Raw genomic sequence first — 14,826 nt, 5'->3', positions numbered from 1 at the left:
TGGAGCATCCCCCAAGGCTGTGGACAGGAGACTTCCCAGTCTCTCCAGAAGCAAAGGCAATATCCAGTTATATTAGTTCCCCATCATTTTGTTGGCATTTCCTAGGGGGCTTAGGAACCCCAGACTGGCAATGTAAAATGTAAACTTTCTTCATATGTGAGCTAAATGAAACAGGTCTCATTAGTAACAGCTTTCTTTTGTGATGGGTAGGTTCTGAATATATTTTCTTTTAATTATATAAGAGTAAAATAAATTACTGGTGATGACTAATCATGGACACAAAGCTTTTCTTTTTTTTTTTTTCTTCTGAAGCATTCTTCTGACATGGAGATAGAAAATGACAAGTGCATTTTAATGTTAATTATGGTCGTGTGAATTATCCTGGATAGATGACACGAAAACTATGCTGAAATCCACCAAAGTGAAGGGCGCCTTCTTTTTCTGAAACCCAGCACAGGAGTAGTGCCCATGGTACAACAAACACTGTTTCTTCAAGGATGGAATTAGAAACAACTGCTCTCTGCTGCAATGGCAGCAACATGAAATCTGTTTCACTTCGGTCTGGTTTCAGTGCCTCACAGGTTAAACCAACCAGTGTAACCATGCCACGAAGCAACTCTGTGTTTGTGTGAATATAACGAATTGGTCCTTGGTCAGATACCTCTTCGACTGAAATACAAACCTTCCTCCTAATTCAGATACCTGCTTTCCTACTCTTTTCTGTTTCAACTCTGCACAGAGGCATTTGTCAGTAAAAACTGCCCAGCAAGACACCACATAATACTTCAATTAGGACGGCCTGTGACTTCAGAATACGACTTACACGTATGTGTGGCTGTCGTGCAAATGTTTGTTCAGAAAAAGCAGACCAAAAATGATGCTGAATAATAAAAGCCGTCTTCCTTGAAGAACTCATAGTTTTGTATGTGGACACTACCCTGTTGGGCAGTGGCAAGTCACTCTGGGGATCCTGCAGACGTGTTTCCTTTAGGGAAGAAATTAAGCATGTGAATCTAATGTGCCCTCTGGCACCATCCCATTTTAATTCTTGAGGAGTTTCTCCATGAATCCAGCAGAAGCAGACATCAGGAGGCAGTCTGCTTGTCCAGAACCCCCCTGACCTATCTTTCCTATTAATTCTATGCTCTGACACTGGGGCCATAGTTGGGTTTTATAGTTAAGGCAATCTCAGCTCAAGTTAATGCCAAAAGATCCAGTTCTGTCCATCCTTCTGTTGCCACTAATTGCATCCTCTGATTCCCAGCATTGTACTGTGTCTGATGCTTTTCTGACTTCACAATGTGCTATATCAGGGCTAGATCACCAGAAGAAATATTGACAAATTTTGCAAAGTTTTGAAGACAAGCAAGTGCTTGTGACAGCAAAGGGAGAGCTGTACACAACCAAAACATGAGGAGAAAGGGAATAGACTGTCTTTTCAGAGGCATCTGATCATCTGATTGCCTGGCCCAGCATCAGACCGTGCCCAGCACCCTGGCTGCCTGCTCCATCTCATAGTGATGACCATGACTGCTTCCCTTATAGTCTGATGACATTTTAAATTTCTGTACAAACAAGAGCTTGCCCATCATATTTTTGCTCTTGCACAGACAAAACAAGCAGTTTAGTACTTCTCAAGCTTTGTCATGCACTCCTTGCCTTGGGCAATAACCCATGTCTGCTTCCTACCATCTTTGTATAAAAGGGGATTTATTAAACTCTCTGGCACTGAGTCCAAAAGAAGCAATCCCACTGTCTTTAGCCACATCTGTGATTGCCAACAGATCAAAGACCTGCCTGACAACAACTGTGACTTCTAGGCAGACACCCAAGATAGGAAAACAGCTAGAAACTTCTACAGGGAATGAATCAATTGTCATCATCACTGTAGGTAGAAGGCACAAGGAACAGAATCATTTGACATTCACTTTGGAACAATACAGGTTCCTTTCTACGTTTCTTGAATAACAGTAACTCACATTTACAAGAATACATTAGAAAGTCTGTTTTTCCTTTTTTCCCCTCAAGTAATGGCACTCACACGCACGGCTCCCTGGGCCTGATTCATCACTGTATTACTTCAGTTTTATTTCAAGGGCTCCATTTATAGAGCTGCAACAGCATGAGCTGTGTGTCCTGTCTATGATGCTCTCAAAAGCAAAAGGGTAGGGTGGACTTTTAAGTGGCTCGTGACTTAGGACAGAGTTGACTAAGTTTCCTGTTTGAAGCTCCTCTGCAGGACTAACTCCCCAGGGTCGAGGGCTCTCTATTTCCCAGACAAACTGCTCCTTCCTCCCTTATGCTGAGAAGCCAAAAAAGCAAGGTCACTAGTTCATTAGTTAATTCAGAAGATTCTAGTAATGTGAGAAATTGTCTCGCCCAAGAGTTCCTGGCTCCTTCAATCATTAGTCAATATTATCAATTGTTATGTTGCCTGCAGAGTACGGTGTATGTTCACAGCCAAAAGAATGCCCCAGTGTCTGATTTAGCCAATAGTTAAGCGTGTGGATAACTTCACTGACAGGAATAAGCTCATTGAACTCTGTAATACAACTCAGCAATCCAAGGATGTAGATAAGAACTGTCACTCTGGAATACAGCAACACGCACATTACTTAAGTCGGCCTCACACACCGTACCTGGCTGTGCAGGACTCAGGGAAAAGGGAAATTTTCTTTTGACTGCAGATAACCATCATATTTATTAATATCATTACAATAATGCCCCATAGCTCTAACCAGCTCTCATTAGCCGAGGTACTGTATAAACACACCAGATGATTAAATCCTTGCCAAAGGAAGCTTACATACACTTTGAAGCATAAAAAATGAGAATCCTATTAATTTTATTCCACCGTAATTGATTGGGTCTTTTAAAACCATACTACTGTAATAACAAACTGAGGCCTTGAGTGTGATCTCCGCTGCTCTTGTGTAAAGCCATAGGAATGCCATTCATTTAGATCTCATTGGAGAGGATGAAATACATATTGCTGGCATGGAGCAAAAAACACTCTTAGAAGAACATTATTAAGGTTGCAGTGTCAAGCACTTTGAAGCTTACAGGAGAACTTGTACACCTAGCTACTACCTGAGGCGCCTCAAAGCGTACAAAGTTTAACTGCTGATGAACTCCAGAAAAAGTTGCAATTTTCCTCATCTCTTGCCTTTCCAGCGACATCATGGTTGTACCCTGCTTTCTGTCAGCTGACACGCATTTTCTCCCCTGTCTAACCCCAAAGCTGGTTTTAGATGACTGCTCTCATCCATATTTTTCCCAGGGAAAACAGGGATGCAAAGAGTATTTATACTGCACAGAGCAGAGACACTTGAACTGGCTGTGCTGGGTACTGCTCAGGTACAGAAGCAGTCTAGCTGTGCAATCAAAGTGTCCGAATTTGAACCACACTCACTGCAGAATCTTCTACCCCACTGACACATCACACGTGCCCTTCCTACTTCCAGGGTGCCCCGCTGCAGAGACAGCAATGACTGGGGAGTCTGTCTGTGTGTACCCCATCCGTTCATGTCATCCGTCTATTGTCCCCCCACTGCCCTGTCCCTGCTTGGAGGGGGTTGGCATTTTCGCAGGCTGCTCAACAATAGGAGCTGGCCCAGATAAATTTTATCACCGCTGTCTTATAAAAGAAGTTCAAGATGCAGTTGCTTGGCATGTGCAAATCACCATCTTCCAAGTGCTGAAATCTCGGGCAAACTCAGCTTTTTGGGGAACTGGTGCCAGGCGCATTCCCGACACACCCTGCCAGATTTCGGGTCCCTTCCTCCAGGCACTGAGTGCTGAAGCTGTTCAAAGAAACAGTAACAGATTTTGTTACATGGACAAAAAACAAGGCATTTTCTTTAGAAAAAAAAAGGGCCAAGTCTTTCAGGATGACATTTTCAGAGGGATATTCTTTTCTTTTCATCTTTATAGATCAGCCTAAGGCATTTATATTCGAGTCCAAACAAAGTCTTGCAAAGTTGTAAACATCTGAAAAGAAAGTCCTGTTAAAAGAGGAAGCATTTGTCCACCTTAATAACAGACATTTCTGTCTGCTCTGACAGTGATTTGCAAAATTGAAAAAGCTTTTGTTCACATACAGTAGCCTGCAAAATTTCACTTAAAACAAAAAAAAAACCCACCAAAAAAACCCCTAAAAAACCAAAACAACCTGGTGGAGGGATTGTAGAGGTCTGTGTGAAAGACTAATTCATTGTTCCTGTTTTGTATTCCCAGCAATCAGACACATTTTGTCTGTAACAAAAACATCCTGCACAGATTCTGAGCGTTACTGAACTCCTGATGCTTAAATGAAGTATCAGCTCAGTGCTGGGCTTCAGCTTGGGCTGAATGTCAGCCCAGATGAGAGCTGGTGAGCAACATTTCTCCACAGAAAGCAAGGCTGGCCTAGAAACCCCTCAAATGAATGTGAAAGAAATACTGACACAGAAAATGCAATTTAGATTCGAATCAATCAAGCTGAACTCTCACTGATTCTGAATCATTATATTTTTATGTGTTAGTAGGTCCCCAGGACACTAAAATTATCATTTTTTAAATTAAGGAGAAAAGTTCTCTCTCCCTGCATTGAGATGTCTGGACTTTTGAGCTCTATGCCTAGTTTAGAATCCTGTATTACTGTGTGTAGGACAAAAGGATCTACAAAAAATCATTAATGTCCATAATGTTCTTTACACATATGTAGACACTGTCTTCAAGGCGTCTGAGTGCTGGTTATGACCACCGGTCTGTGGCAGATTCTCCACTGGTAGGTAGTCTCTGCTGCTGTGCTGATGGACATCATGTGAGTGTCTGACCCAACTGAACCATTAATGTGTTTTCAGAAATACTATATACTAGTACTTCCAGTCTGGTTTTTAAGGATATTACTTCCCAGCAAAGGGGGAAAACCCACCACCTTTAAGCTATAAAGAATTTTTGACCAAGTGTCAGCCATCAATCTGTTTTTCAGATGGCTCCACTTACAGGTGGGAATTTATTTCCTACAAAGTTAAGGTCGGCAGGAAGAAAAGATGAAAAAGGAGACTCCCATAACACCCCCAAACATGGCTTTAACAGAAAACCAGAGAAGTTCATTAACATAAAAGTCTTGGAGTAAAGCAAGGACATGGCCCATTTGGGAAGGTGGAAGACCTCAGCAGCAGGACTTTCCAAAACACTTGTGCCTCTGGTGAAATGAGCAAAGTGCTTCACCATGGTCTTCACATCATGGTAAACAGACCTCCCACATAGTATCATTTTATGTTGCTGGTATCTGCAGCGCTGGAACAGCCTGGCGATGGGAGAGTGCCAGCACTTCTGCACGCTTCCTGCGTCCTGGGGATCGCAGCTGTGAAATAGAGCAGGGCGCACTTTCCGTTGCATCCCTCAAATATAGTCCTGAGTGCAACTTCTGTCATTAGGAAATATTTCCTAAACAGACTCCATACCCCCACTTTCCATCTGATAATCATCTCCTTGTGTTTGTGGTAAGGCAACATCCTTCATCTTTGCCTTATGAGGAAAAGCTATGGCTGTGAGCACTCCAAAATTCCCTCGGCTCTTGCAGATCCCTACGATAACAAACAACAGAAAGCATCTAAGGCGCTTTTTTCCTTTCCTTACAGAGACAAGCGCTTTAAAGAGAACAGCTCCCGTACCAGCCTTCTGCCTGTGCTGTCTACCCAGCTACAGCACACGCTATCTCTCAAATTTGGCAACGAAGAAAAGAGTCGCATGATGCAGCACCATGTTTATGGCTGGTAGGGGGGTGGGGGGAGGCAGGAAGGGCAGAGTTCGTTTACCCCAATGTCACCACACGCCGTAAGAAAACACCAGTGGGTAGCCTTTATTTCCCTCTGGTTGTGAGGTGTTCGGAGCAAACTCAGCCGCTTTCCTTGAATGCAGCATCTCACTGGAGTCCCAGGAGTCACTCCTATGTGATTCTGTGTGACAGAGGGGTCTTCTGGCCCCATCCTTCTGTTCCTGGGGTAACTGAGCAATGCTGAACACGCACACTTAAGGTCCAGGGGGGCGCTGAACTGAGCTTAGCAATTTGTTCCACCACCTTCACTCAGGCAAAGCCTTCGGTGATTTATAGTGGTGTGGAGAGAGGGCCTAAGCTGTAGCCTCGTTTAAATGTTCACATGCAATTATTTTTCCTGGAGCTCTGAATAAAGCATCATCACGCTCCTCAGCAGGGAAAATTTCTGGATAAGGTTTTCAGAGACACCGAAGAAATGTTCTCCAGACGCAGGATTGTTAAGCCTGGCTTCAGTTTTGCTAGCAGAGCCATCTTTGGGGGGTCACATTTTCCATCTCTCCCTGCTTTCTCATCACTCCGTGCTCATGAGAGGTGGTCAATGCCCTGTAACACTGGATGGTCCTGAGGAAAGGCTGCTTCCTCATGCTTACCTTCCCTGTTAGCAGCAGAGTACTGGATACTATATGGAGAATCCCCAGGGAAGCCACATGGCGACAAATCTAGACAGCGACAGGGAATAAGGTCATCTGCTAGTGTCAAGAGGACAGCAGTAGTATTTTCTTACTTCTTCCTCTCACACACACCTTTCCTATAGCTCATGACAACTGACTGAGTCCACGACTCTCATCCTGTTTTTCACAGTGAAAACAAAGGAGAACGGAGAGACTTCAGGCTGGGAGAAAGTGGAGTTGATGTTGGAAACACAAGATAAACAGCAAGAGAATAGCAGGGAAAAGAAACAGGGTCATAAAGAAAAAGGGAAGTAAGAAAGGACCTTGTAAAAGGTCTCTGGAAGAGCAGAATGCATAGGGGAAAGGGCAGCATTAAGAAAGGTCAAGAAAAAGAGTGGGTAAAGACAGAACTACAGCTGTAACAACAATAAAAAACCCAGAAAGAGTTAGAAGACATTTTGAAGGTAGACACAGAGTAGTTTGAAAGGGTGTGAGTGGGAAAGAGGAAATACAAGAAGGGGAACCAGTGCAATGAGCTACACCATATTATTGCACAGAAAACGGAAAGCAAAGTGCTAATATGCACCCAATGCTGAGGGGAACCTTGGCCTTACCAGAGCAAAGGGGACACGGGTGCCACGGGATGCTTATTTCACTCTCTGTGTTAAGGTCCAAACACTCCTGAGGGTACAGTTTTCCTTCCTAATACCTCCCCAGCGTTTGAAGGAATTCACCACCTCACACTCCCATGTTATACCATGAAGCAGGTTGCAACTTTTTTTAGCTGTAAAGGGGGATATTCCCTCCACCCTTTCCCCTATACGTACCAGGCCTGTCCCTACAGGCACAAAGGATTTATTCTTCCCCTCACAAATTACTTTACCAGCTGAGGAGCTGCAATAGCTGCCAAACTCACCAGAAGCCTGAGACCTCTGCCCCATCTCAGCAAGGACTGAAACGAGGGAGGGAGAGAGAGGAAGCAAGTTATTTTGAACAAGAGATTGGGGGGGGGGGGGTTGGTGGGGGAGGCGGGGCACTGCAGGAACAAGCAGAGACCAGCCTCAGAAAATCTGGCAAATGCTTGTGTAGCAAGAGCCGTCTCCTTCACTGTGCTGGGGCAGTTACCAGGAACCCGCGTGGGAAGGGTGAACAGCCCTCACCGCTCTTCTCTCTAAACCACTTGTGATTAAGAGCCGGCACACGAGTGAGTGTGAACACCCCCAGCAAAACCAGACATTGAAACAGGTTTTGGTTTGGCTCCGGCTCCGGTTTGGGTTTAGCCTGTGCACAAAGTCCTTCTTGCCCAGTCCCGGTTCAAGTTCAGCCGAGGTTTCTGACTAACAGCCATGGCCCGGGCCTCGCTTGAGGAAAAATCTGGAACAAGTTTTCTGCCTGGCTCTGCCCAATGCGCGTGCGTGAGAGCAGAGCTGGTCTTCTCTGCTTGCTTGTCCCAAAAAATGATGAATTGCAGAAGTACCCATTGGGTGTTAGTCATTTGGTAAAGCAGGAAGGAAGCAGGAAGCCCTTGCGAGCACTAACTTTTCAAAGCAGCCTGCAAAGAAAGCAAGGCCCTCTTTCCCTAGGCTATACATCACTGCTCTTTTACCTCCTCACCTTAAGCGGGCACCACCAGAGTCACAATTAACATTTGCGACTCATTGCAGCCGGAAATATTTGCCCGGCGCAAACAGCTGAGGCATTCGGCGTCAGCCCTTTCTCTCTGTGTAAGGCGTATTAGAAAGGGGGAGGGAAGAAGAGCCCCGACAACACTTGCTGAACGGGAGAGGCCCGGCTGCGCTCAACAGGTTCAGTTCACGCTGTGACCCTGCCCGGCTTCCTGCTATTCAGATGTGTTACTTCCCCTTTGCGGTAATGGCCTGTGGCAGCCGGCCAGAAAACACTATTAATTTCAGAAGCGGCCTGACAACAAACCCACAGCGAAATGAGAGGAAGTGGCGGGGAGGCCATCTGTTGACTTCAGCAGAACAGTAGGGACGCAGCTATGTAGGTTCTACAAGGAAAGCAGATTAATAATCCACAAAGAGGAAACTGGCTAAAATTATCCACAGGCCATATTAAAAAAAAAAAAAAAAAAGAAAGAAAAAAAAAAACCCAACAAGGGAGTCACTTGAGCTGCAGCTGGACAGGAAATTGCTAGAGCTGCTTGCAAATCTCCACTTTGAACAGAGCAGCACAGGGAATGCCAAGAGCGGAAACCGTTCAAAACTGGATTAGCACAAGCCAACTTTAACTGCAACCCACTTCTACTTTCACAGTTTATGCACTCAATCTAGGCCACTACTGCATGAGACACTGACTCACTTTTTTCCCATGTTTTGTTTGCTTTTCATTTCACACACTTGCAGTTTCTAAAATTACTTGAAATGTGCTCTGGCTGCTAGGAGTTCTGCAGATCTCCAGCCGACAGCCCCAGCTGCGGCATCAGTCCATCGCTCTGGTACTGCCCTCAAGTCTTGGCTCCACCCTACCTCGGGCCACTTCTGATCAGGAAAGATGTTAATGAAAATAAATTGCAGCAGGAAATTTTGCAATCCGCTATAATCCCCCTTCTTCCTTCTGCAGAGAGACAGAGGACTACTTGAAGCATCCAAAGAGGAAATGAGGTGACCACGGGTATAGAGAGACTTCTCCTTGCCTTCACCTGCTAAATTGTAACGTGGCTGAACAGCGACAGAAAAATCTTTTACAGGCTGCAGGCTGTTGATGGATCTCTGTGAAATGAGTTCCTGACAGAGAGATAAGGAGAGCATGAACCTATCTACCAACATCTGTAATAGAGTTACCAGAACTTGTAAACAAACCCAGAAAACAGCATCTCCTTAGTACAAATTAAAAAAAAAATAGTGAAAAAATTATCCTTTTGGCCCAGGGTCAGGTGCACCCCTGGAGTAGCAAAGAAGTGCTAGAGTATTTTGCAATTAACCTGAAGGCCTTCAAAAGCATTCTCTTTGCTAAAGGAAGACAAGAATCCACCACATGCACTGTTTATTCATTTAGGCACCAGTGGACCAAAGGTGAAACCAAGGCTTCATTGTCTTAGGGGCTTTCGAAAGGAACCATTACTTTTGATCTAAACATACATGTATGTGCAATTAACCACACAGAGGGGAAAGGGGGAATAAACCAGCCAGGTTCTCAATAGCCAAAAATAGTTATTTATTAATAATTTAAGGTTTTACATTCTTATAATAAATTCCATCTTAAAACTTTTACACCGTGAATTAGACTCTCCCTTATTGGCAACCATGTGCAGGTTTTTCACTGTGCGTACACACAGGTATGCTCACACATACTTCCAGTTTTATACAAAAAAAAAAAAGAAAAAGACGCAAAATATTGCATTTTTGAGGTGAAGCTCCCTGAAGAATTTGTACAGAGGTAATGCACCGTTTAGCACATCTGAAAGTTTTTAAAAAGTGATCAAAAATCTTTCGCATTCAAAGACAAATCTCCTCCCAGATGATCTATTTACAAAAGGTAAGGCAAAAAATTAATTTAATTTAAAAAATATATATATATATCATGTGGAAACTACATCAAGAGTGTGAGGAACAAAAAAAAAAATCACCACAAGAAAAAAAAATATATGAAAGAAGAGACTTTACTTGCTCAATAAAATATGATTTGCAAGCCTCACCATTGCCATTTCTCCCTCATGGAAAGCTTGCTTCAACTGAGCAATAAAATTAAGCATGCTGCAAGTCTTTGCAATTAAAAAAAACCCCCAACAAATAAAGCAGAATTTATGAAGAGAACAAAAACATAGATGTCCCTTGGATTGATTTCTTGAGTACATGTGAAGTCAAAAAAAAAAAAGCAAATCGATTAAATATTTACATTGATCAAGTAGAATACTACCCAGCTCCCAGCAAACAAGTACTCCAAATACACTAAGCTGAAGTCTCTTTCTTTGGCTCCTCTAAATTAAAACAAACAAACAAACAAACAAAAATAACCAGTCTTCACTGAAGACAAGAGATGTGTGTCACAGATCCAAAAGCAGAGAGGGAAGCAGGACAGTTGCAGTCCAGTCTCTAGAGAACACATACTCAGCCTGTCCAGCCTTACCCTCACCCTACCCCCCTTGGAAGTCCTCAGACCCGAGCCACTGCGCAAAGCAGGGATGAGCACACTGGCCCACCTGCCAACCTGGTCACCACGGTCCTTCCCAGAGAGCTCACCATGTTCCCTCCCTTCGCAATAGCCGATTCCACACTGTGTAACCTTCCCTAGCCTGCCCTGGCAGCTGCTTTTTGATAGCAGAGGCCAGAAAAAGAGAAAGCTGCGTTTTTCTTTTATCACTGCCGATGAGAAACCAGTGAGGAGTGATCCCATGAAACGGACAGGAGAAGGGAGGCAGTGGGAGCTCACGTGGACTGCAGGGAATCCACCTGGAAGACATTCTGGTTGGAAGGAGTGGTGAAGTACAGCTGCTGGTTTGGCACTCGATTGTCACAGGGGCTGCTCAGCCCCAGAGTCCGCTCAAAGTCCAGCAGCTGACCCATGAAGTTGAAGTTGGGCGAAATGTTGGACTTCTTCATCTTGACGATATCGTAGGCATCGTTCATGGACAGGTTGAGCTTCTGCATGAGGTAGGCCACCGTCACTGTGACCGAGCGGCTGATCCCTGCTAAGCAATGCACCAGGACGCCGCAGTTCTTCCCCCGCGCTTCATCTGGAGAGAAACAAAGAGGCAGAGAAGGACACGTAAGACGGGGGGGTGCTGGTAACTGATCTCTCAACACAAGCGAGAAAGCGAGATCAGCATCGGGTAGGAAGAACGGCCGATCCTGGTGCCAGTGCCCAGCAGCGCAACGCAAGAGTTAAACTTCACCAGCGGCTTAAAAATCAGGACAAGAGGAGAATCCAACCCCCTACGTATATGTACCCGAGCCCAAGGGCTGAGAAAACTAAGAATGAGACAAAGGGAACAGGATACGCTGCATGACACTGTTTCAAAAGTCAGTTTTAAAAGACACGCTTTCGCCTGGAGATTTGCCTTAAATCCTTACAGTCCCCTTGCCCCAGCATGGAAATCCTGCAATATGTCACTGAATGCCTTTTATACAGACCAGCAGACTGCAAAGGTCTATTAAATTATTCTCCAACTGTTGTGCAGCTAACAATGGAGGTATTCAGGCATTTTAAAAGAATGAGGGAAGTCACAGGGGACAGCCCATTAGGAGGAACAGGATGTCAACATTGGTTGAAAATGGGTTTCTTTGTAATAGGAAATGCATTACAATGCCTGGAGATTAGTTTCTTTGTGGCTTCCAGCCCACATTTCTTCCTGCTGGGCTCAGATTACCTACATTCTCCACTATTACCGGTATCATTCAACCGGATTACAGCACAGCTTCCCAACAGATAATAGATGCCCACCCCACCGCACCCCGATGGGGTGATTTTAGTCCTCCCCAAAACGAGGGAGAGGATGGATCTTAACTAGAACTCCTTGTGCCCGAGGGTACGTGTTTCCAAAGCTGACGGGTAATGCCTAAGGACTGGCTAACCGAGGCACTGAGCCCGAGAGGTATATCATTATTACCAAGAGATTTAATTAAAGCTCTAACTATACATTTGCCAGGCGTATCGCTTATGAATAACTTGCATTGCAAAGCTGAAGTTAGCTTCCCTGATCATTTCTATTATACTGCTCTTCAGTAACCTCGAGAAGAATGAAAGGAGGAATAAAAAAACCCACCCAAAACACCACCACCAAAAAACCCAACACCCACCCCCACCCGCCCGAATAAGCCATCTACCCCGAGGTCATTTACCCCCCCCTCCCTCCCCCCGCCGCCAAGAAGGGATTTAAAAGATTCCCCCATCCTGCGCATGGCTCAGTCCCCAGCTCCGGCACAAGCGGCTCAGGGAGGAATCCCACAGCCACCTAAACCAGGTATATGCGTTTGCAACCAGCAAACATCGTTTCCAATTCATCGAGGGGCTCCTCCATAACACAAACATCTCACCAAAACAGCCCCCACCCGCCCCTCAACTTAAACGGGTTTAGGAAAGCGGGGCATCCCCCAGAGACTGCTGGAAACGCTGCTACCGCTTCTCGCCCGAAAAATCTCCTGAATTCTCCAAAAGAAACTGAATTGCGCCGCTTGACATGTAGCCGTTAGCAAATAACCGGGTCTCACCTATAAAGGAGATGGCCTCAGGAAAGAACTGAGACAGATTTTGGCTCCAGTGGTCAGAGATCGGGATCTGTTTGTACTTGAATTCGCCGGCGTTTTCAAAGAGATTAGGCAGGTTGGGGGTAACATTCAAGATGTATTTAATGCCAAACTCTTCTAAAACATCCAGGTTAGTGGAGTCCTTGGCACAGCCTAAGTAGAGGTAGGGTAAAATCTCCACTGGGAAGGAAGGCTGGTTATTGGAGAGCGGGCTGCCATCGGAGTCGGTGGCACTATTGGGGTCTCTGTCAATGTCAGATTCAATGTCTGATGAGGAATCGGAGCTGATTCGGAGGCCTCCTAAGCCCAGAACTGGCAAAGGAGGAGAGCTGCTGCTACACGAGCTGTCTAGGTTAGTTTCGCAGTGCAGGGCGAACTCGGCCTGGAACTTGCTGAAACCACCTGGGGAGAACAGCAAAGGGGGGGGGGGGGGGAAGAAACATGCAACCTGATATAAAACGGCAAGCCGATTTTGTCTCCCTGATACAGCCCTGCCTGCAAAAGGGGCATCTGTTTCCCACCCTCTCGACCCCCGGGAAAAAGAAAACATGTCACACGCTCTCACGCAGACGGACTGACCTAAAAGAAGGTTTAAGAAAATCGTCCGCTGCGGCGGGGCTGGGGGGGGGGGGGGGGGGGGGGGTGGCGGCACAGGGGGGGCTCAGCAAATTCAAGATTAAAGCTCTGTGCCGCTTCGCCCTGCGGGGGGACCTCGGGATAGATGACCCGGGCTCGTGTCGGGCTCCCCGTTAGCCCTGTCCTCTACACGCTGCTACACCGATTCCGGTCCTCGAGGTCTCTTTAAACAAAGCGAGGACGGAGGTGCCGGGGGAAGGAGGGGGGGAGGGGGGGGAGAGGGCAAAGGGATAAGCCCCCTGCCCAGGTTGGTGTCCTCCCGGAGCGTCAGCGTGCAATGCCCGGGGGACGCTGCGGACACCCTCCCTCCCTTCCCCGGGCAGAGAGCTGCACCGCCGAGCCGCGGGGCTCGTCTCCCCGACACCCACAGCGCCCCGGGCCCCCAGGAAAGGCAGCGATCCCCAAGCCCGGTCGGCCCTTCTCACCTTCCAGATAAAACGCATTGCAGCCTTCGTCTTTGAGGCGCTTGAGGAGCAGCCCCAGCACGGACTCGCCGCCCGTGTTCTCGTTCCAGTCGCGGCTGTGCTCGTCGTACAGCACCACCGTATCGGTGCCGCACCGGCGGGCGAAGCGCTCCCGGTCCTCCTCGCTGCTGGCGACGAGGGAGCGCAGAGGCAGGTTGCCCTTCTGCAGCCGCCGCAGCATGATGCCGGGGATAGCCACGTTGATGGCCGACTCGATGTGGGACGATTCGTACAACTCCTGCGGCCGACAGTCCATCAGCAGCAGCCGGTCGTTGCCCATCTCCAGCTGCTCGTTCAACCACGCCACGGATTTACTAATCGCCATTTCCGACGCGAAAGGGACGGGTCTGAACGTATCTAGCATGAGGAAGGACGGGGGGAGCGCAGCGTGCTCTGGAAGCGCCCCTCTCTCTCTCTCTCTCACAGAGGCATGCGGCTTGTTCGGCGGGCGGGCTGCACCCCTCCAACTCCGCACAACTTATCTCTCTCCGCCCCAGGAAAATGAATCACGCAGCCCCCCCCCGCGCCGCCTCCCCCGCGCCGGGCGGCGGTGGAGTCACGGGGAGGGAGCAGCAGCCCCGGGTGCGTGTGTGTAAGTGTGAGCTCGCTTGGTGTGTGTCTGTGTGTCCGCGCTGCGTGCGCGCAGCCAGCCTGCCCGCTCTCCTCTATTATTTTTTTTTTTTTGTCAATGAATCCCTGAATGAACCTGCCTAATCGCCGCTGCAGCCCGAGCCCTTGGGCTTTTCCTCCGCCCCGAGTGAATGAAATCCAATTAATGCGCCGCCGAGCACGGGGCTCCCCCGCTCGGCGCGGAAACACCGCGGCGGTCCCGGTGCCGCCGGTGCCCCTTTCCTTTCCTTTACCCCGCCCGCCGCCCCGCCGGCAGCGCCCCTCAGCCGCAGCCCCGCGCAGCCCGGCTCCCGGCGGCTCCTCAATGGGTACAACCGCGGGACGTCTCAATGGATACATTCTCCGGCGCAGCCAATGGGGGCGCGCGGAAGGGGCTGTTGCCGCGGCGACGGGCCGGCTGGAACAGGTTGTGTTGATGAATCGTTAATGAGTTTGTCATTCACAAAAACGGAAAG

At 47.4% G+C, this 14,826-nt stretch overlaps 1 protein-coding gene across 2 annotated transcripts; it reads right to left on the bottom strand.

The window, feature by feature from the left end:
* Positions 1-9,595: 9,595 nt before the first annotated feature.
* Positions 9,596-14,582, bottom strand: DUSP6 (dual specificity phosphatase 6). Of its 2 annotated transcripts, XM_084273062.1 has the most exons (3): positions 13,703-14,582; positions 12,606-13,043; positions 9,596-11,131 (listed from the first exon to the last, which is right to left on the bottom strand). In XM_084273062.1, the coding sequence occupies exons 1-3, from the start codon at positions 14,103-14,105 to the stop codon at positions 10,824-10,826; spliced, it is 1,149 nt and encodes a 382-aa protein (XP_084129188.1). In that variant the 5' UTR covers positions 14,106-14,582; the 3' UTR covers positions 9,596-10,823. The 2 variants fall into 2 exon arrangements, with proteins under 2 accessions (XP_084129188.1, XP_084129187.1); XM_084273061.1 differs by lacking the exon at positions 12,606-13,043.
* Between the last annotated feature and the right edge of the window lie 244 nt (positions 14,583-14,826).

Source organism: Gallinula chloropus, assembly GCF_964237585.1.
Source record: "Gallinula chloropus genome assembly, chromosome: 1".
Taxonomy (NCBI): Eukaryota; Metazoa; Chordata; class Aves; order Gruiformes; family Rallidae; genus Gallinula; species Gallinula chloropus.
Note: the sequence above shows the minus strand (reverse complement) of the source record. Positions and strands in the feature narration are given on the sequence as shown.

What these genes read in the sequence shown, in the direction of transcription:
- DUSP6 (XM_084273062.1), bottom strand. Translation starts at nt 14,105, where the DNA reads ATGCTAGATACGTTCAGACCCGTCCCTTTCGCGTCGGAAATGGCGATT. An exon ending in CAATGCGTTTTATCTGGAAG is followed by an intron (nt 13,044 to 13,702) that starts GTGAGAAGGGCC and finishes TGTTCTCCCCAG; the next exon opens with GTGGTTTCAGCAAGTTCCAG. An exon ending in TGAGGCCATCTCCTTTATAG is followed by an intron (nt 11,132 to 12,605) that starts GTGAGACCCGGT and finishes GTTTCTCTCCAG; the next exon opens with ATGAAGCGCGGGGGAAGAAC.